The sequence below is a fragment of the Lepidochelys kempii genome, unplaced genomic scaffold (genome assembly GCF_965140265.1).
Source record: "Lepidochelys kempii isolate rLepKem1 unplaced genomic scaffold, rLepKem1.hap2 scaffold_61, whole genome shotgun sequence".
In the NCBI taxonomy this organism is placed as follows: Eukaryota; Metazoa; Chordata; order Testudines; family Cheloniidae; genus Lepidochelys; species Lepidochelys kempii.
In genome coordinates this window covers 508732-531175 of record NW_027333641.1, presented here as the reverse complement: position 1 = coordinate 531175, position 22444 = coordinate 508732, and the positions used below count along the sequence as shown (strand labels likewise).

At 51.3% G+C, this 22444-nt stretch overlaps 1 protein-coding gene across 3 annotated transcripts; it reads left to right on the top strand.

Moving 5' to 3' along the window:
* The first annotated feature begins 730 nt into the window (after positions 1-730).
* Positions 731-21468, top strand: LOC140904663 (dynein heavy chain domain-containing protein 1-like). Of its 3 annotated transcripts, XR_012156555.1 has the most exons (9): positions 731-786; positions 5208-5871; positions 6352-6531; positions 6918-7121; positions 7478-7588; positions 10584-10740; positions 11905-12156; positions 15169-16222; positions 20042-20122. XR_012156555.1 is itself a non-coding variant. In XM_073327107.1 (8 exons), exons 1-8 carry the CDS (start codon positions 735-737, stop codon positions 20141-20143), a joined length of 1722 nt encoding a protein of 573 aa, XP_073183208.1. In that variant the 5' UTR covers positions 731-734; the 3' UTR covers positions 20144-21468. The 3 variants fall into 3 exon arrangements, 2 of the variants coding, with proteins under 2 accessions (XP_073183208.1, XP_073183209.1); XM_073327107.1 differs by lacking the exon at positions 15169-16222 and having other exon boundaries at positions 20042-21468; XM_073327108.1 differs by lacking the exon at positions 20042-20122 and having other exon boundaries at positions 15169-16489.
* Positions 21469-22444: the final 976 nt, after the last annotated feature.

Genomic DNA, 22444 nt, shown 5'->3' with positions numbered 1-22444 from the left:
GAATCGCTAGAGCTGGGTTCAGTAAGCAAGAGTCAGGGTCAGAGTCAGGCTGGGGTTGGAGAGCAGAGGTAGTATCAGGGTGAAGTCAGGAGGCAAGAGTCAGGGTCATTGTTGGACTGGGATCAGGAGACAAGGTGAAGTCTGGAGTTGCAGCAGGCCCAAAGTCTGTGTGGTTGCCCAGACAACTTCCTGGGGCACCCTCCAGGATTAAATAGGGTGCTTGGTCAATCAAAAGGCTGCAGGGGTCAAACTGCATCCCTTGGGTGGTACTTCGTGTGGTGCCTGCTCTCCAAAGTGCTCTGCGTGGCTTCCTGGTGGCATTGTGGGAATGTCAGCTGTCCCAGGCTCTGCAGACTTAGTTCTAGTCCGTGAATGCTTATATGCACCATCAGGGCCCCCCATCACCTACTCGCCCGCACATCCCTCTCAGTGCGCCCCTTACATCCTCCACCTCTCCCATTGTCCCCCATGGCACTGTCTGACTCCACCCCCTCCCCCACTTTCTCCTCACCCGATGGCATTACCTAACATCCTCTAACCCCACTTTGTCCACTCCCGCACCATGGCACAGCTTGCCCCCTCTGATCTCACTTTGTCCCCCGCCCGAGAACAGGCTGCCTGTGATCCCATCCTCCTGAAACAACCTGCCCCCATTTTGCCCCTTCCCCATGCTTCAATGGCACCTAGACTGACCAGGCCTTTGTCTTTAGCAGCTTTGTGTGCACAGAGATACCATGCAGTCTTCCCCGACTCTCCCCAGTCTGTTCCCTGCTGCTGCTGGCCCAGGTAAGGAGCCTTCATCTCTGCTGCCACAACCGGGGGAGTACAGGGACTTAGAGGGTGGTGTCGGAGAGAAGGCTTTGGATTCTTTGACCATGGGATGGTGTTCCATGAAGGAGGAGTGCTGGGCAGAGACGGGCTCCACTTACGAAGAGAGGGAAGAGCATCTTTGCGAGCAGACTGGCTAACCTAGTGAGGAGGGCTTTAAACTAGGTTCACCGGGGGAAGGAGACCAAAGCCCTGAGGTAAGTGGGAAAGTGGGATACCAGGAGGAAGCACAGGCAGGAACGTCTGTGAGGGGAGGGCTCCTGCCTCATACTGAGAATGAGGGGCGATCAGCAGGTTATCTCAAGTGCTTATATACGAATGCACAAAGCCTTGGAAACAAGCAGGGAGAACTGGAGGTCCTGGTGATGTCAAGGAATTATGACGTGATTGGAATAACAGAGACTTGGTAGGATAACTCACATGACTGGAGCACTGTCATGAATGGTTATAAACTGTTCAGGAAGGACAGGCAGGGCAGAAGAGGTGGGGGAGTAGCACTGTATGTAAGGGAGCAGTATGACTGCTCAGAGCTCTGGTACGAAACTGCAGAAAAACCTGAGTGTCTCTGGATAAAGTTTAGAAGTGTGAGCAACAAGAGTGATGTAGTGGTGGGAGTCTGCTATAGACCACCGGACCAGGGGGATGAGGTGGATGAGGCTTTCTTCCGGCAGCTCGCAGAAGCTAGTAGATCGCACGCCCTGGTTCTCATGGGTGACTTTAATTTTGCTGATATCTGCTGGGAGAGCAATACAGCAGTGCATAGACAATCCAGGAAGTTTTTGGAAAACATAGGGGACAATTTCCTGGTGCAAGTGCTAGAGGAGCCAACTAGGGGGGGAGCTTTTCTTGACCTGCTGCTCACAAACCAAGAAGAATTAGTGGAGGAAGCAAAAGTGGATGGGAATCTGGGAGGCAGTGACCATGAGTTGGTTGAGTTCAGGATCCTGACACAGGGAAGAAAGGTAAGCAGCAGGATACGGACCCTGGACTTCAGAAAAGCAGACTTCGACTCCCTCAGGGAATGGATGGGAAGGATCCCCTGGGGGACTAACATGAAGGGGAAAGGAGTCCAGGAGAGCTGGCTGTATTTCAAGGAATCCCTGTTGAGGTTACAGGGACAAACCATCCCGATGTGTCGAAAGAATAGTAAATATGGCAGGTGACTGGCTTGGCTTAACAGTGAAATTCTTGCTGATCTTAAATACAAAAAAGAAGCTTACAAGAAGTGGAAGATTGGACAAATGACCAGGGAAGAGTATAAAAATATTGCTCGGGCATGTAGGAATGAAATCAGGAGGGCCAAATCGCACCTGGAGCTACAGCTAGCAAGAGATGTTAAGAGTAACAAGAAGGGTTTCTTCAGGTATGTTGGCAACAAGAAGAAAGCCAAGGGAAGCGTGGGCCCCTTACTGAATGAGGGAGGCAACCTAATGACAGAGGATGTGGGAAAAGCTAATTTACTCAATGCTTTTTTTGCCTCTGTCTTCACTAACAAGGTCAGCTCCTAGACTGCTGCACTGGGCATCACAGCATGGGGAGTAGATGGCCAACCCTCTGTGGAGAAAGAGGTGGTTAGGGACTATTTAGAAAAGCTGGACGTGCACAAGTGCATGGGGCCGGACGCGTTGCATCCGAGAGTGCTAAAGGAATTGGCGGCTGTGATTGCAGAGCTGTTGGCCATTATCTTTGAAAACTTGTGGCGAACGGGGGAAGTCCCAGATGACTGGAAAAAGGCTAATGTAGTGCCAATCTTTAAAAAAGGGAAGAAGGAGGGAACTACAGGTCAGTCAGCCACACTCAGTCCCTGGAAAAATCATGGAGCAGGTCCTCAAGGAATCAATCCTGAAGCACTTAGAGGAGAGGAAAGTGATCAGGAACAGTCAGCATGGATTCACCAAGGGAAGGTCATGCCTGACTAATCTAATCGCCTTCTATGATGAGATTACTGGTTCTGTGGATGAAGGCAAAGCAGTGGATGTATTGTTTCTTGACTTTAGCAAAGCTTTTGACATGGTCTCTGACAGTATTCTTGTCAGCAAGTTAAAGAAGTGTGGGCTGGATGAATGCACTCTAAGGTGGGTAGAAAGTTGGCTAGATTGTCGGGCTCAACGGGTAGTGATCAATGGCTCCATGTCTAGTTGGCAGCCGGTATCAAGTGGATTGCCCCAGGGGTTGGTCCTCGGTTCGGTTTTGTTCACTATCTTCATAAATGATCTGGAGGATGGTGTGGATTGCACTCTCAGCAAATTTGCGGATGGTACTAAACTAGGAGGAGTGATAGATTCGCTCGAGGGAAGGGATAGGATACAGAGGGACCTAGACAAATTGGAGGATTGGGCCAAAAGAAATCTGATGAGGTTCAATAAGGATAAGTGCAGGGTCCTGCACTTAGGACGGAAGAACCCAATGCACGCTACAGACTAGGGACCGAATGGCTCGGCAGCAGTTCTGCGGAAAAGGACCTAGGGGTGACAGTGGACGAGAAGCTGGATGTGAGTCAGCAGTGTGCCCTTGTTGCCAAGAAGGCCAATGGCATTTTGGGATGTATAAGTAGGGGCATTGCCAGCAGATCGAGGGACGTGATCGTTCCCCTCTATTCGACTTTGGTGAGGCCTCATCTGGAGTACTGTGTCCAGTTTTGGGCCCCACACTACAAGAAGGATGTGGATAAATTGGAGAGAGTCCAGCGAAGGGCAACAAAAATGATTAGGGGTCTGGAACACATGACTTATGAGGAGAGGCTGAGGGAGCTGGGATTGTTTAGTCTGCAGAAGAGAAGAATGAGGGGGGATTTGACAGCTGCTTTCAACTACCTGAGAGGTGGTTCCAGTGAGGATGGTTCTAGACTATTCTCAGTGGTGGAAGATGACAGAACGAGGAGTAATGGTCTCAAGTTGCAGTGGGGGAGGTTTAGGTTGGATATTAGGAAAAAAATTTTCACTATGAGGGTGGTGAAACACTGGAATGCGTTACCTAGGGAGGTGGTAGAATCTCCTTCCTTAGAAGTTTTTTAGGTCAGGCTTGACAAAGCCCCGGCTGGGATGATTTAATTGGGGAATGGTCCTGCTTTGAGCAGGGGGTGGGACTTGATGACTCCTGAGGTCCCTTCCAACCCTGATATTCTATGATTCTAGGGGGAGCTCTTTCCTCATGGTCAGTGCTGGCCCCATTGCCCCAGGCTTGCCCTGGGGGTTGTTGTGGTACAGGTGAGGTCAGAAGTGAATTTGGCGGCATCTCTGTTCTAATGCCAACAGCCCAATAGCTCATTGTGATGAGATCCCCAGGGTGCAGCCTTAACCCTGCTTTGCTAGTGACAAGCAGCAAACCCCTCCAGGCGCTGTGATCACTCAGCAACAGCAGGTGGAGCCCCTCAGCCAGCTAGATCGCATGAATGCTCCCAGAGCTGGTCATGAATCACTCAGAGAAAGGCACCAGCCGAATTCCCCCAGCTCCCAGCCTTGCACCTCAGGAATATACAGGAACTCCTCATTTAAAGTCGTCCCGGTTCACGCTGTTTTGTTGTTATGTTGCTGATCAATTAGAGAACATGCTCATTTAAAGTTGTACAATGCTCCCTTCTAACATCATTTGGCAGCCGCCTGCTTTGTCCACTGCTTGCAGGAAGAGCAGCCCATTGCAGCTAGCTGGTGGATGGTTGGAACTAGGGTGGACTGGCAGCCCCCCTATCAGCTCCCCGCTCCCCTAAGTTCCCTGTGCAGCAGCTGCCCAGCAGGCTATCAATTGCCCGCAGTTCAGCTGTCCCTCCCCCCACTGCCGTGTGCTGCTCCCCAAGACTCCTGCTTGCTGGGGGGGGAAGAGGAGGGCTAATGTCAGGGTGTCTCCCTCCCCCCTGCTCCTGCACCCCGCTTACCCCATCTTCCATAGAGCAGGGACACATGACAGGAGGGAGGGAGCTTGCCCTGGCAGCAGCTGTGGCTCAGCTTGCTGATCTAATTAACAAGGCAGTGTACTTAAAGGGGAAATGCACATCTCTCTCACACACACAAGGTGTGTGTCTCTGTCTCTGTCTGCCCTCCTTCCTTTCCTGCTGCCTTGTAGAGTGTGAGAGTTAACCCTTTAGGGCTCAGCCAATTGCTAGTTCATCATTTAGCAGTAAGGCATTCCCCGGGAAATATCCCACCCTCTTACTCCTCCACCTCAACCAAGCTTCACAATCATCATCACTGTGTATCCGAGGATCCTGTTGAAGCTCACAGATAGGCCGTCAAAGATCACATCAGTGGGAGGGAATCTGACCTCGCAATACAGTCCAGTAGGGTGTGGGCAGTGTAGGGGGCTAGGGTGGGGGCGCCCTCAGCCTTGGGCTGAGCACTTGCTCACTTCTCCTGGCCCTATCTCATGACTCTGTCCCTTTGCAGGTGGCAGAGAGCCCAGGAGCTCCCAGCCAGTGGAGCGTGGCTGGGCCTGGGGTGTCCGCCAGCGCCTTGCTGCCCAGCTCCAAGAGACAGGGAGGCCTGACCCCCAGCACTTGGACGCACTCGTGGCTGAGCTGATCGCTGTGTTTGTGAAGGTGCTGCAGAGGAGCAGCCGAAGTGCCTGGCTGCACCTACTGGATGTCCTGCAGCTCCTCAGCCCCTTCCGGGAACAGCTGCGTTGCCGGGAGGAGCTGCTGCCCTACCTGGAGAGCCTCTGTTACCAGTACTACCGAAGTCAGGCCCTCGTGTCTGACATGGATGTCCTAGGAGCCATGGGCCAGGCCTTCCCCAGGGACCACTCGGAGCTGTTTGCCCATCCACTTGCTGCACACTACAGGGATCCAGTGCCCCCAACCAATCTGCTCCCTGTTGGCTCAGAGCCAGCCTTCGCAGGGCAGCCCTGCCTCTTTGTCCTAGACCAGGAGGTAGAAGAACCAGCAGCTGTGTGCCAGCCAGGCCCAGTGTCTTTGCAGCAGCTGCAGAGAAGTGTGGGTCTGGTGGGCATGGAGCTGGCTCAGGAGGAGACCCAGTGGACAAGAAGCCTGGGTCTCATGTCCCTTGCCCTTGGTACAGAGGTGCCTGTGAAGTATTGCTGTGCTGAGCCGAGGTAAGGGCTTCCTCCGCCAAATCCTGGCTCGAGGCTTCAATGTCCTCCCCCAGGGCATGGGCTGTTCTTGTGGGTCCCGCACAGAACAGGGATCACCCACACTCCCCAGGGCCACAGGGATGCTGGACTGTATGCCCCAGAGCTCACTGACTGGAGAGCCTGCCAGCTGGTGGTGGGGACTGTGAGCCAGGACTCCTGGGTTCTGTTTTCAACTCTGACAGGAGAGTGGGAGCTTGGGAGTTCGCTCAGGGGAACTGGGCAGCCAGGAGTCCTAGATATTTTTTCTAGTCCTCCCTGTGTGATGGTGTAATGGTACAGATCCCCCCTGGGGAGTGAGTGTCTCTCCAGCACTGTGAAGGTGCAAATCCTAGCCATGTTGAGTATGGCATCCCAGCTGCTCTCCCCCTGCCCACGCACTGGAGGGGGACGTGGGGTGACCTCTGCCCTGGAGCTCTCACAGTCATGCTGTCTTCACTGCAGGCTCCTTCCAGACCCAGGCGGAGAGGCTGCCACGCCCACCCCACAGGTGGTGGAAGGAGAGCAGAGCTTCTCCTGGCAGTCCCTGACGGGGCTCCGGGCTGCTGAGATTTTTGTGAGGAACAGGCACCTGGGGAAAATCAATTTTGTCTACCTCAACGTTGCCCCCAACAGGCACTTCAGGTAACTGCACTCCAAACTCAGCCCTCTGCACCCACACTGCCCCTACCAGGCACTTCCCCAGTGCTGTGTTAGCCTCTGGGATGTCAGGCCCAGTGCCCCAGTGGTGCTGCAGGGCTCTGTGCCCTGCTGGCCTCCCCATGGCAGGGGCAGGGGTATGTGGATGGGTGGAGCAGCCAGGCCCTGCTTCCTGTTTCCATATAGGCCTTCAGAGTAACAGCCGTGTTAGTCTGTATTCGCAAAAAGAAAAGGAGTACTTGTGGCACCTTAGAGACTAACCAATTTATTTGAGCATGAGCTTTCGTGAGCTACAGCTCACTTCATCGGATGCATACCGTGGAAACTGCAGCAGACTTTATATACGTTGGTATCTTTCTTTCTCGATACAGGCCCTACGACCTGGTTGTGGTTCCTAAGCGGCAGGCCAACCCCCAGCACTATGTCTTCTCCCCCTTTGGGGTGCTGCACGTGCACCCAGATGAAGGCGCTGAGACCCTGACACTCGGAGAGTGGCACCGAGAGGCCCTGCTGTGGCAGCTACTCCAGTGCATCCCCTTCTTCAGGCACTACCTTGTCCGCAAAGCCTTTGCCTGGTGAGTGGCCCAGGGCACTGCAGAGAAACCTGAGAGATACCACCCTCCACACTGTGCTCGGAGGATGGTGCCTGGGGGCCTGAGCCCTGGATGCAGGGGACCTATACTGCACATGTTGGAGCAGGACCTGAGGTTGGTTGGGCCCCATTAGCAACCCCATTAGCAGCTTACAGGATCTGCACCTGATGGTTCTTGCTGCAGGCACATGGGCTGGAGCCCAGGGATGTGGACAGGGTGGGACCGATAGCAGCAGGTCGGGATGGAGCCCCTTGTTGATGTGCAGTGTCTCACCTCCCTGAGCTAGTCCCTCCTCTCAGCATGGCACAGCTCCTAGTCTTACTCTCCTTCCCCCATAGCTGGTGGCAAAATGTGAAGCACCTGCAGCTGCTAACACGCCAGGAAGCCCTGGGCAGCTACCTGCTCCTGGCTGTTCCCCACTTTGGAGCAGCACTGCTCCACATTTCCAGGTAAGAGGGAGAATGTGTGTGTGGGAGGGGTGTCCCTGCCCCAGCCAGGACCTTAACTGAGAGCTGTACCCCACTCAGAGCAGCCCCTGTCCAGGTGCCGCTCCCCTTGGAATCCCAGCTGAGAACACCCCGTGCTGGAGGCCCAAGGCCCTGGATGTAACCTTATCTATAGTTCGTGGTTACTTTAACAAATTCCCACCCCAAGGGCCAGCCTCCGAGACAGCTTGCAGGAGAGAGGTTACCACAGAAGGGTCCCAATGGTGCGCAGCAGAGACTCCCATAGTGTTCTTTCCATAATAATTCCCTTTATTAATCAACCAAACAATGCACACACTGTGTTACCAACCCAAAGCTCTTGGTAACTTTTACTCTGTGTGAGGTGGTGTCAGGAAATAAATCAGGGGAGACATGGCCGGCCGACCGATAGATGACTGGCACAAACAGGACAACACAAGAGTGCTTTTGCTTAAAGCTGAACTTTATTTAGTCTCAAGCACTTATACACACGTCCGCAACAGGTTAGTAAAACACCCCCAACCCTTGATAATTACCAAAGCTGAGTGTGGCTCTCGAGTGGCACAGCGGCAGCCCGTCTACCGGTGGGCAACATAAGATGCAGCCAGAGGGAGAGTCCAGTCCTGAAGAGTCCCACCACCTCAAACTTTTCCCCATTATTTATACATTAGTAATAGAATGACATGTCCCTTAAAGAAAACTTGTTAAGTAAGCAGTTTCAATGGTCAAGCAAGAGATTCCTTCTGATTATTGATTAACCAGGTGTGGGTTTTTCCAGAGTTTGCAGGCTTGAGGCCCCAATAGACATTCCTGGGGCACATCCTGCTCCTCTAAGATGCATGTAACAGCAACTTCAACACAATTCTTATCAGGAAGGACGCGGGGTCAAGCTGCCCTCTCTGTGGCACCCAAAAAACATTAAACTGAGACTGCTGAATGTCCAATTTACAGCCTGCTGACTTGGCTGCTTTTAGCAATAAGTCATAGTGGTTTCAGGCACTTTACTGGTTTGCCAAAGTCTCCCCGTACAACTGCAGTCTGGTAAAGCAGAGAGAGAGACCTGTACAGAATGGTGTTAGTCTTCTTTGTCATCGTCCTTGTTAGGTGGCTTATTCCTTCACCCACTTACTTCCCTGGTCCTTCTCGCATGAACAGAGAGCAACAATACCCAAAGTCCAAAGGTGAAACAATTCGATGTTTATTGGGGTGAACTTCCAGCAAGCATGATTCCAGTTTCCTTCCTTAGTGTCCCCCTTCCCAGCTCTGACACCACAGAGCCTTACATCTGTGTTCCTGTTCCCATTCCTGCCCTTAGCCAAACATGATTCCAATTTCCCCACCCCCATTCCCTGTTCCCAGTACCCACACGCACACACCCACTCACTTCCTGATTGACTGCAGACTATATAGTAAAACCTGAGTTCTGCTTAGCTATACCTTAACCAATCATTTTACTGAAATTTAACTAACCAAACCTAACATATTGTAACATAATTATTTAACCAATTATATCCCACCACCTTAATGAGTTTACACCCAGCAAAATGAATTATACAGCAGACAGAAACAATCCCAGAACCAGACAGAGATTATACAGACAAACAATGGGGAAATGAAAAGGAGTACTTGTGGCACCTTAGAGACTAACCAATTTATTTGAGCATAAGCTTTCGTGAGCTACAGCTCGCTTCATCGGGTGCATACATAATGGGGAAATGGGGACTACAGTGATAGAACAAACACAGAAGTGAGGATTTCACATCCCAGCTATTGATAAGTGAGTTCTTGCCAGACAGGATGCTATCAAACTAGGTTTCCTTTTACATCTTCTAGGCACTTCCCTTTCTCTGGAGGCGATAGGCATTATCAGGACAGGATTGTATTCCTAACAGCCCAATAGCACCTTATTTCAATGTGACTAGTTTGGGATGTGAGGAGGTGACCGGTCGCTTCCCAGCTTATGGCTGCCTCTGTGGCTTAGCCAAAGGCCTTAGCCTAAGAACAAGGCCTCAGACTGTCACAGTAAGAGAAGGACCTTACACCGGCAGACAGTGATTTTGATTCTTTCTTTTATACCTCTATCACTAGCCAAGTGATAAGAATACACCTAAATTCTTAGAGTATAGACCTTTACAGACAGGCCTGAATATCTGTATCCTAACAGTCCTTACCAGTGGGTGTCCTCCTGGCATCTCCCCCAGACAAGGCACGCAGGCTGGGATACACCCACTGGGGTTCAGACATATTTATGAAGGTTTGAACCCCTTTTCTGTATTTGAACTTCCACACCTCACTACTTTTGGGGTGCCCCATTTTTCATAGGCTAACTCATTAATATTTACATCACCTTAGCATGGTAGTAACAGGTGGTTTCCTGAAGCAAGTCTCGAACATTTCACCCTGACTAGCAGTGTTTGTCTTGTGGCATCTGCTATCTTTCAGAGACATTAGTGTCGAAACTCTGCAGTTTTCAAAACAGCAGCATCAGGAACATACACGTAGGCTCAGCCGGTTTATTGTTAACATGCTAATGCTACAACATTCAGTAATACTTACCTTTCACCTCTTTGTCCTAAATATACCTGATACCCTTTATCCTGGGTTATGCAGAAGACAGAGCACACGCACCCCCTCCCCCCCGCCTCTTTAGGTTCTCCAGTGGTCCTCACTGAGTGCTTTCTCCCCAAGCAGGGGCCTGAGGAGCTTCTGTGGGGCTCTTCCCTTCAGGGGCCAGTTGTCTTCGCACTCCTGACTCCCTTCAGGCTCACAGGGGACATTTGCTTCAGTGGTGCTGTGAGCAGAGCCTTGGGGATGAAGGGCTGAGGCCCCAGCCAGTGAGCTCAGGGTTACTGGACTGGACCCCAGGAGGGACTCTCAGGCTTCTACACTCCTGGTCCTATCCTCGACTGTCTGGGGCTGAGTGCCCAGGTGAGGCTGGCTGTTCCTATGGCCCTGCCTGATGGATCCTGCTTCCTTCTAGACTCCTGCAGGAGCTAAGATCTGTACACTGGCTGCCCCAGGATGACTCCAAATGCTACACCTTCCCGGAGCTACAGCAGGCCCTGGCACAAGAGAATGGCCGTGCCCGAGGCCTGCTCAAGAGGTTCCTCACCCTCTGCTCAGCCATTCTCGAGCTGGTAAGGCAGGGTTGGAGCATCAGGGAGACCTGTACTCCCAGTGCCCCTTGGCTTCTCTCCTGGAGTGCCCCCTGCTGGGAGGGGTCAGAACTGCAGTACCAGTAGCTCCACAATCAGTGCTCCTGCCCTGCTCCCTACAGTGCCCTCTGACGGGAGCTCCACTCGCAGCCGGTGCCCCTGCCCGGCTCCCTACAGCTCCTGCGGGGAATGGCCAGGAGCTCCACAACCCCGCGGCCGGTGCCCCTGCCCGGCTCCCTACAGCTCCTGCGGGGAATGGCCAGGAGCTCCACAACCCCGCGGCCGGTGCCCCTGCCCGGCTCCCTACAGCTCCTGCGGGGAATGGCCAGGAGCTCCACAACCCCGCGGCCGGTGCCCCTGCCCGGCTCCCTACAGCTCCTGCGGGGAATGGCCAGGAGCTCCACAACCCCGCGGCCGGTGCCCCTGCCCGGCTCCCTACAGCTCCTGCGGGGAATGGCCAGGAGCTCCACAACCCCGCGGCCGGTGCCCCTGCCCGGCTCCCTACAGCTCCTGCGGGGAATGGCCAGGAGCTCCACAACCCCGCGGCCGGTGCCCCTGCCCGGCTCCCTACAGCTCCTGCGGGGAATGGCCAGGAGCTCCACAACCCCGCGGCCGGTGCCCCTGCCCGGCTCCCTACAGCTCCTGCGGGGAATGCCCAGGAGCTCCACAACCTCACAGCCAGTGCTCCTGCCCAGGAGCTCCACAACCCCACAGCCAGTGCTCCTGTCCTGCTCCCTATAATGCTCTTCCAGTGCTGGGAGAGGAGTACCTGGGAGTTCCCCTCCACAGGTCCTCCTCTCCCATTGAAGCTCCACGCCTGCCCTATGGACCCTACAATTCAAGGCTTTTAGGGTCCTGGTTTGGCTAGGAAAGCTCTGGGAACTCTCAGGATTGTGTTCCCCAGTCAAATCAGGGAATAGTGCTTCCGCCATGCCTAATGTTTCTATCAGAGACCTTTTAGGACCCTCTTTCTCCATCCCAGAGCAGCAAGAAAGAGTCTCCTGCAATAATGTGGAGCTCCATAGCTGGGAGAGATTTGGGCAGCTCCCTTCACTCCTTCCCCATCCCACCCTGAGCACTGACGGGGAAATGGGTCTGTGCAGGGAACCTGCCTTTCTCAGCCCCCATGTGTCCATGTCCTTGCAGGTGCGGGATGACACCTACAAGATGGTGCATGGGCTGCAGACCCAAGTGCAGAGCTACAAGCTCTACATCACCAAGGAGTCCCTGTATCAGCAGAGAGTCCACCACAGGGACCTGGAGAGGAGGCTGAAGGAGGCCGAGTTCTGGATGCAGAGGCTAGGCAGCCTGGCCCAGCTGGTGAACCTCCTGACCTGCCAAAACCTGGTCTCCATCGTGCAGGAGGAGGTCACAGCGTTCGTCAGCAACGTCATGAAGGTGAGGCAGGGAAAAGGAGGCTGAAGGCTTTGAGTCTTTCACACCCTTGGCCTGCCCTTTCTCAGTCTGACCCTGGCATAAACTCAGAGTTGAAGGCCAGACAGGGCCATTAGGCCCCCTAGGCTGACCTGTGATAGCACAGCCAGAGACTCCTGTCCAGCCCCCTGCACTGAACCCCGTCACTGGTGTTTTATCTAAAGCAGTGGTCTCCAAACATTGGGGTTGCCATGCCCCCCGTGCCCTTGTCTGTGCCCCTCGGAGCTGTGGCCGTGAGAGAGAGACATGGGGTAAGAGAGCTGAAGCTGGGGCCAGGGGCTGGGGGTGGGAGCGGAACCGCAGACAGGCCGTGGTGGGGGCTGGCAGCTGGGCCCACGGCCAGGTGTGGCTACACTCCCAGCCCTGCCCCAAGGCCAGGGACAGAGCCGCAGCCAGCAGACATGGCTAAGGGCAGGGGCGGGTCTGGGAGCGGAGCAGCAGTTGGGCCGGAGGCTGGGGCCGGGGCCAGGGCCAGGGGCGGGGCTAGGAGTTGGGTGAGGATGCCACTGCAGATGGGACCAGATCAGAGCGGGGGGTGGGGAGGGGCTGCAACTCACAAGCATTCAATGAAGTCTAAACACATTCTTATCATTCTAATACCTAGTTAACAATACTAACACATGGGTAAGCCAAAAGCTGGTTTCAGCTATGTCAGTATTCAGCTGAGACATTGGGACTTTGGCCTGAGCTATCTTGTCTGTCAGCATCACAGAAGACTCCACCACTTCCCTTGGGTCACCATTGCTGTTAAACATTTGGGCCTTATTTCCAATCTGAATTTTTCTGGCTTCAGCATCCAGCCATTGGTTCTTGTTCTGCCCTTCTCCACTAGCTTTAAGAAGTCTCTAGCATCTGGTATTTTCTCCATAAGGTGATAATTATACACCATAGTCAAGTCACCTCGCAATCTTCTTTTGGATAAGCTAAACAATTTGAGCTTTTTAAGTCTCTCCCTATAAGGCATTTTTCCCAGCTCTTGAATAATTTTTGTGGGCCTTTTTTGGCACTCTCTCCAATTTTTCAACATCCTGTTTAAAATATGGATACCAGAACTGGATGCATTATTCCCGGCTCAGTCTCACCAATGCCATATACAGATGTAAAAATCACCTCCCTGCTCATTCTCACTCCTCTCTTGTTTATATAGCCAAAGTTCCCATTAGCCCTTTTTGCCACAGCATCACACTGGGAGTTCATGGTGAGCTGCTTGTCTGCTATGATCCCTTTCAGAGTCTATGCTTTCCATTATATAGTTCCCCATTCAGTAGGTGTGGCCTGAATTCCCTGTTCTTCTTCGAGTGATTGCAAGTGTGCATTTCTCTCTTGGTTTGTGTGTGCCCTACGCACGATCACCAGACATTTCTTCGCTCAGTGGTAGCTGTCAGGGCGGCTCAAGCACCTTCTGCTGCCACACACTGCTGGCATCTGTGTAAAGCATGCAGCTGACTCTGAGCCCCCACCCCGCAAGTTCCTTCTTACTGCCTGGGTTGGTTGCTGGAACGGCTCTTCTTGCATTTGCAAGTTCTCTTAGTGGGCTGTTTTTTCTTGTATTGTAAATAGTGTTATTAAGGTTATTAGGATTTAATTAGTTAGAATTTTTTTTAACAATCTCAGGGTTTCGTTTGTCTCCTGGTGCCAAGGGATGCCCCTGTTAACAAGCTTCAAGCCCTGTGTTTCCTGCAGTAAGGCTATGCCTGTGAGCAACCTGCACTCAAGGTGCTTGAAGTGCCTTGGGAAAACTCAGATTGGAGGGCATTGCCAAATTTGCAGGGACTTTTAAACCTTGTAGAAGAAAGTTTCTACTCATCGAGGTGGTCTTGAGACCTCCATCTGAGCCAGGCTGGTCAGACTTGGCACTGAGTGCCTCAGCATTGGTGAAGAGTGTGCCTCCTATGTACCTGAGTCCTGAGACTGCTGAAAGTGGGAGAGGCTTGACACAGAAATCTGCTGGGCAGGGGGCTAAGTGGAGAGTGCAGTCTAAGCCCAAGCTGCTTCTGTACAACAGAAGATGGTACCGTTGACTCCAGCACGTGGGCAGGTTTCATCGAGTCTGGAGCCAGAAGGAGCTCCTTCCACATCTGTGGCACCACACTGCACTCTTGCTATCTTGGTACCAACCATGCCGGCAGCATTTACGGCTGCCAGGGACCTCCTGGCCCTGTTGGGGGCAGTATCGCTGGCAGTACAAGAGGTGTTGCTGGACATGGGAGAACCAGCAGGATTGGTACAACACTCAGTACCGTGCCAGCCTCATTTACCCTTGATGGCTCAGTCTTTCGTACTGTCCTCTCTGTGGGCCTCTCCACTTTGGCACTGGTTGCTGGCACTATCTGAAACTGCACCTCTGTGGTTAGCGGCAGGAGAATCATCGTCTTCTGAATCAGAGGTTGGGTCCTATGTTTCCTGTCCTCAGAGACTCTCTTGCTATTCCTCCTCCAGACATTTCCACCCTTCCATGAGCCAGTCACAGAAGTACCATTGAGTGGTTAACCAGGAGAGTAGTCTAGGGGTACAGCAAACAGTGACTGCACCCCGACTCCTAAGGTCCCACCCACCTGTGCCCCTCCTCCTGTGGTATTACTTGCGGAGTTGAGACTGACGCATGACTCGAAGCAAGGGGTGGCATGTGACCCTGCTAGGAACCCTTCCCCCCATCGTCAATTAATCAGAGTGGGTTTCAGCCCTGTTGGAGCTCCCCGAGAGTAGATTTGACCAATCAAGGCAAGTTCAGCTGTGGGGAGACCTTTCTGGAAGAGGGTCATGTGACCCCTTGAAGAACTTCTCCCACCACCCTCTAATAGTCAGCATAGTCCCTCCTGGAAAGGAAATGTATACTAATCAGAACAGGTCTAGCACAAGGGCCTAGGCCGGAACTCTCGATCTCTGGAGTTCAATGGTTGGCCAGTCAGCAGCACCACTCCTGGAAGCCCATTGTCTGTGGAGGAGGCCATCTTGTTTCAAGAGCTTGTTTTTCAGATTTCTGGAAATGCTACGGGGAAACATGGCCTCCGCCATCACCCCCATGAGAACCATGGAATTCGTTTGAGCTTGGAGGGTCCATAGTCATCTGCAGAGACGGTGCTACATCAATGACCGTTCTGAGGAGGCGGTAGGAGCTGCCGAGGGGAGCCCTTTGGCCCAGCCATTGATGGATGCACTGGAACCCGACCCCAAGACCCAAGTGCTTGTGAGGCAGACTGACGAGCATCATGAACGCCCAGCATCTGCCCCTGTAGAGGAGGGCGACAGTGGTTCACTGCAGTTGGACAAGGTGAACGGAGATGACGTTGCTTAGGTAAATAGACTGTAAAAACTGGCAGTTGAGGATTGGGTATAATGGGCTAGGAGCCGACCTGCATAACTCTAAACCCAGTGCACATGCAGCTGTTTCTTTTCTGAAAATCTCGCTGCCGCCTTTCTAGAGGACCCAGAGGCCCTGGACAGCTTTGCATCAGAGAGCGAAGGGGAATCAGGCTCAAGTTGGTTTTGTTCAGCACCAAGACAACTTGTTCAAGAGGAGACCGAGTGTGAAGAGGATAATGGCTGTATGGATTTAAAGAAGGCCCTTGGCATAGAAGTAACTGAGCCAGTGCCATACTGTGAGTGTAAAAGAGCAATGTGGTTTATTGTATGTGTTTCTGTCTGTGCTGTCCTTAGTCACTGTCTTAGGGAGACGCTTTTGAAGATGGTGAGGGCTATGTTGTAGACGAGCCAGGCCAGTGGCATCATGACTGTGTGACTTGGACGTCAGAGGATAGAAACTGCAAGCTCCAGGCCCTGTGTGCTGACCTGTTTTTGGAAAGCTTATTGAACACTCTTATTGCCATAGGTTATGCAATGCAGTGTCTGTGTGTAACCCAAGAAAATTTAGCGGAAGGGATGACCTTGGTAAATGCTGTGCAAAGCACTCGAGACGCTGACAGTGACTTAAACAATATTACCAAGCTGAAAGATACCCACTTAGTGCATTATCTTGATCACCTGCTCAACACAAAAAGTTACAGAACCCTGCTTAGGGGAAAGACTAATGGTAAGAAATCTAAAAGGATTAAATTAGAGAATGGTGAGGGACAAGCATGTGATATAATAAAACTTGGCAATGTAAAAGGTCTGCATGGCCTTTAAATAGCATGAAAGTTTTGGTGGGGCATCTCCATTTGTTTTCAAGGGCTGTATGTCTGTAACCCTTCTGCCCGTCAGAGTTGGCAGCAACAAGGGCCGGGTTCAATATCTAGGGGTTCCATTCCAATAACACAATGCAAACCGGCTCGAGCCCCCACCCAGTGACCTGGGACAAATATATACCACTCCCGCTGGGCGCCTCCAAGAAGCAATACTTCCCCTCTTGCAAGCACATAGTCTGAGTGTAGCAAAAGTCTTTTAATAACAGAGAGAAACAATGTGGCATTATGTTGGGGAAACACCACCAACAGGATTCATAACACAACCCATGAGCAAAAAAAAAACCCACCCCAGGCAAATTGGGGCATGCCCTTTTCCCTTTGGTTCTTGAGTCCAGCAACCCCAAATCACCCAAAGTCCCAAAAGTCCAATGCCCCAAAAGTCTATGTCCCTGGTCAGGGCAGCCCCAGAGTTCGAAAGTTTATCTGCGGAGCTTTACCTCCCAACCTGGGTGGAAATGGGACGGGGGTAAGAGGCACGTTACGTGATCTGAAGCTGACCGCCCCATAGCGGCGCTCCACTCCGCCAGCCGCCCCACGAACTCCTTCGCTCAGCTGCGCTCCGCTCCGCCAGCCGCCCCACGAACTCCTTCGCTCAGCTGCGCTCCGCTCCGCCAGCCGCCCCACGAACTCCTTCGCTCAGCTGCGCTCCGCTCCGCCAGCTGCCCCACGAACTCCTTCGCTCAGCTCCACGGCCCACAAGCAGCTCCTGCCATCCACACACTGCTCTGCGTCGAACTGCTTCACCAGCCGTCCCGCAAACTGCTCCACAATATATCTTCAGGCTCCCCCACTACTTAACACAACACTCAGTGATTTCAGCTCTTAGGTGAATTCAGCTTATAATAGGGGAGCCCCAGTGTTGGTGCACTGTCAGCCCAAAGTGAGCTCAGCAGCCTATAACTAGACTTCTAATGAAATCAAAATTAGCTCTGATATTCCACAGTGGAGAGAGGAGGAAGTGCAATTAGCATGTAAGGCCCTCACCAAGGGGCCCATGCCACCAAGTATTAATACTTGTCCCCAGCCTCTCTCCATTCACACAGTTTTGGAACCCATGACCCTTGTCTAGCGAGTGCTACTTAGTTGATGGTGAATCCCTCCATCATAACAAAAGGCCACGTACAGTTCCAAGCACAGTTCCCATAATCAGGGTAATAACAATTTATTCTTCCTGCCCCAATAACAGAGACACTGGGGATCCCACAGCAGCCAAAGTGACCATTTGGGCAGCTATGGTCTCATTCTAGGCGTGGTGGGTGTGCCTATGCAAATGAGATCGGCCCCTGAAGTTCTTTTCCACAACTTGCCACACCTCACCACCAGATGTCAGGGTGGAGCTCATCCTGACACTGCTTACATGTCTTTTAAATAAAAATAGTTTGTGAGAACCCAGTTATTGTGTCATTAAGAAAAGAGACCTATTTACATCAGAAAGCTGAAGTGCAAGTAGTAGAATTCAGTGGAAAGAAAATAAAATCATGTTTAAAATAAAGCTAAAACGCTCTGATATTCTGTATAAAACATGGATGTTCGCGATGTGAGTACAAATGAGCTGACTCAACGCCATTGAACTGCATCAGTTTAACCAGAACCTACTGAAAAAACGGGGTTGTGTGGAGCCTATTGCTGTCCAACACAATCACACGCCCAGGTTTTCTTCATGTTCCATCGGGGTTAAAGATATTCGGTCCTGTTGGAATTGGAAATGTGATCAGTAATGAGGTTTGATGAGCATTCATCCACAATAAGGGGGGTAGGAAGTACGGATTAATATTAATCAGGGGGTTGTACAATGCTGTGGGGCTGTCTTTCCAGTAACTCAATCATTAAAAGTTTAAAAATAATATATTAAACAAACAAACAATGGTCTAACCCAAAATGGAAGGTGGCAAGAGTTCACAAACCTCCACCACCTCATAACATAAGAATGTGCTGTAACATTTAAAAGCCAACATTGTAGGTTGATTACTCTGGTTGTGCTACATCTGTTTTTATTTAAAAACAAAGCAGAACTTTAAGTACAAAAGAAACATGTTTAAAATGAAAAGAAACAAAAACAAAAAAACTAAGACATTCATTGATATCTGCAAGGCTCCCACTCTAGTCATGGAAAGGGGTACAGGTAAAAGGGACATCCTCAAGGGGAAACTGAGGGGTAAACAAAAGGGAGGTCAGTGTTTGGAGGATAAACAGATGGCCGTCAAAAAGATATCATCAAGGATGCTTGCAATTTTTTTTTAAAAGGTTAAACAGGTGATGAGAAAAAAACAAAAAGCGATGCCCCCTAGTGGAGGCTGTCAAACTGTCATGTCTGAAAATAGGGAGGCTGGAGCGGCCTTGGGCACTTATGGGGCGGTGGTGACTCTCACATAGGGCTGGTCTACACTGTGTCATTAGATCGACATTCCCCGCATTGGGTAGAATTTATAATTAGCTTGTCTACATTACAGAGCCCTTCCTGCCGACCTAAAGGGCTTTTAAAATCGCCTGTACTCCACCTCAATGAGAGGAGTAGCGCTAGTTTCGACCTTCCCAGGTTGAAGTAGGAGTAGTGTAGACACAGTACAGTGTATTTCAACTTGTTTGGCCTCCGGGAGGTGTCCCAGAGTGCTCCAATGTGTCCCCTCTGGACAGCACTTTCAACTCCACTGCACTTCAGCCAGGTAAACGGGAAAAGCCCCAGGAACTTTTGAATTTAATTTCCTGTTTGATCAGCGTGGAGAGCTCACCACCACAGCTGACCATGGCTGCCCAAGTACGCAAACATGGAGCATACAGGAGATACTGGATCTGAGTACTGTGTGGGAAGAAGAGTCCGTGCAGGCAGAACTCTGAACCAGCAGAAGAAATGCTGACATTGATGCCAAAATCGCACAGGGCCTGGGGGACAAAGACTGCACCAGGGGCACACAGCAGTGCCCTGTGAAAATAAAGGAGCTCAGGCAAGTACCAGAAGACAAGGGAGGCGAACAGTCGCTCTGGTGTGGAGCCACAGACGTGCCGCTTCTATGGGCAGCTGCATGTGATTCTAGGCAGGCACCCCACCAGGACTGCAACACGCTTCGTGGAAACCTCCCGGGGGACACAAGTGGCCGTGGGCAACAACAAGGAGGACATTGTTGATGAGGAAGAGGAGGAGGAGAATAATGCACAGCAGGCAAGTGGAGGATCCATTCTCCCCGACAGCCAGGACCTTTTCCTAACTCTGTGGCCAGTCCCCTCCCAGGACCCACTGGTGTGGGACTGTGATGGTGAGGAAGGCACCTATGGTGAGTGCACACTTGTAATAACACTACAGGGGTTAAATGCAGTTGTGGTTACTGTTTAATTTGAGGTAAACAATTGGGATACAGTGGTGGCCAGTGCAGCCACAAAAGGGTGCTTCCCAGAAAAGCCTGTTTATGTGCCAAGAGTTTCCACACTACAAAATTTTCCCAGGTGTGCCCCCACACCGCCTACCCTTTTGTGTGTGCTTACCATGCCTGCCTGCAAACCGAAATCTGCCTCCCAGAGCTCTGCCATGTGTTGTACCTTACTGGCATGTTCTTCTTTTAAAACACTAAATTTGGCCGAGTACCTCAGGGAATGTATTTACTGCTATGAATTGTTTTATTCATTGCAACAGTTAACCTTTTGTTTTCAACAATGTATGCTTTTCCTTGCAGCTGCAACATTTTCTCTGGGTGCTTCCTCCACTCCAGCACAAAGGCTGTCCCAGATTAGAAGGCGAAAAAAGCAGACAAGGGAAGACATGTTCTGTGGTTTGATGCGTTCCTCCAAGGCTGACAGGGCCCAGCTCCGTGCATGGAGGCTCTCACTTTCAGAGAGCATGCGCATCGACCAAGAGGGCCGGAAAGCAATCAGGGAACAAGAGCGTAACACGCAAGAGGAGATGTAGCAGCTTATGGGGGAGCAAACTGACATGTTGAGGTGTCTGGTTGAGGTGTAGGAAAGGCAGCTAGACCTTAGAGTCCCACAGAGCACCATATCAGTATCACCTGCCATGTCGTCAACGCAGCAACTTATCGTGTTTTCTGAAAGGGGAAATTTTTCAATTTCCTTGCATATGCGCCTAATATTACTCTGACAATTTCTTTGCATGCTGGTAAAATTAATGTCTCTGTGACTGTATGTGGTTTTTTGCCTCTGCTACAAGCTCAGTGACCATGTAGCTTGCTTCTACAAGCCATTACCCTCTGATCCCACTGAGAGTTACCAAAAGCAACTACAGCATTTGCTCAAGAAACTTCCTGAAAAAGCACAAGATCAAATCCGCACAGACACACCCCTGGAACCCCGACCTGGGATATTCTATCTACTACCCAAGATCCATAAACCTGGAAATCCTGGGCGCCCCATCATCTCAGGCATTGGCACCCTGACAGCAGGATTGTCTGGCTATGTAGACTCCCTCCTCAGGCCCTACGCTACCAGCACTCCCAGCTACCTTCGAGACACCACTGACTTCCTGAGGAAACTTCAATCCATCGGTGATCTTCCTGATAACACCATCCTGGCCACTATGGATGTAGAAGCCCTCTACACCAACATTCCACACAAAGATGGACTACAAGCCGTCAAGAACACTATCCCCGATACTGTCACGGCTAACCTGGTAGCTGAACTTTGTGACTTTGTCCTTACCCATAACTACTTCACATTTGGGGACAATGTATACCTTCAGATCAGCGGCCCTGCTATGGGTACCCGCATGGCCCCACAGTATGCCAACATTTTTATGGCTGATTTAGAACAACGCTTCCTCAGCTCTCGTCCCCTAAAGCCCCTACTCTACTTGCGCTATATTGATGACATCTTCATCATCTGGACCCATGGAAAAGAAGCCCTTGAGGAATTCCACCATGATTTCAACAATTTCCATCCCACCACCAACCTCAGCCTGGTCCAGTCCACACAAGAGATCCACTTCCTGGACACTACAGTGCTAATAAACAATGGTCACATAAACACCACCCTATACCGGAAACCTACTGACCGCTATTCCTACCTGCATGCCTCCAGCTTTCACCCTGACCACACCACACGATCCATCGTCTACAGCCAAGCTCTGCGATACAACCGCATTTGCTCCAACCCCTCAGACAGAGACAAACACCTACAAGATCTCTGTCAAGCTTTCTTACAACTACAATACCCACCTGCAGAAGTAAAGAAACAGATTGATAGAGCCAGAAGAGTTCCCAGAAGTTACCTACTACAGGACAGGCCTAACAAAGAAAATAACAGAACGCCGCTAGCTGTCACCTTCAGCCCCCAACTAAAACCCCTCCAACGCATTATTAAGGATCTACAACCTATCCTAAAGGATGACCCAACACTCTCACAAATCTTGGGAGACAGGCCAGTCCTTGCCTACAGACAGCCCCGCAACCTGAAGCAAATACTCACCAACAACCACATACCACACAACAGAACCACTCACCCAGGAACTTATCCTTGCAACAAAGCCCGTTGCCAATTGTGCCCACATATCTATTCAGGGGACACCATCACAGGGCCTAATAACATCAGCCACACTATCAGAGGCTCGTTCACCTGCACATCCACCAATGTGATATATGCCATCATGTGCCAGCAATGCCCCTCTGCCATATACATTGGTCAAACTGGACAGTCTCTACGTAAAAGAATAAATGGACACAAATCAGATGTCAAGAATTATAACATTCATAAACCAGTCGGAGAACACTTCAATCTCTCTGGTCACGCAATCACAGACATGAAGGTCGCTATCTTAAAACAAAAAAACTTCAAATCCAGACTCCAGCGAGAAACTGCTGAGTTGGAATTAATTTGCAAATTGGATACTATTAATTTAGGCTTAAATAGAGACTGGGAGTGGCTAAGTCATTATGCAAGGTAGCCTGTTTCCTCTTGTTTTTTCCTACCCCCCCCCCCAGATGTTCTGGTTTAACTTGGATTTAAACTTGAAGAGTGGTCAGTTTGGATGAGCTATTACCAGCAGGAGAGTGAATTTGTGTGTGTATGCGGGCGGGGGGGATGTGAGAAAACCTGGATTTGTGCAGGAAATAGTCCAACTTGATTGT

Bases quoted from the DNA above. Each gene is read 5' to 3' on its own strand.
- LOC140904663 (XM_073327107.1), top strand. From the start codon at position 735: ATGCAGTCTTCCCCGACTCTCCCCAGTCTGTTCCCTGCTGCTGCTGGC. The intron at 5,872-6,351 runs GTAAGGGCTTCC...TCTTCACTGCAG, and splicing joins TATTGCTGTGCTGAGCCGAG to GCTCCTTCCAGACCCAGGCG. The intron at 7,589-10,583 runs GTAAGAGGGAGA...GCTTCCTTCTAG, and splicing joins GCACTGCTCCACATTTCCAG to ACTCCTGCAGGAGCTAAGAT.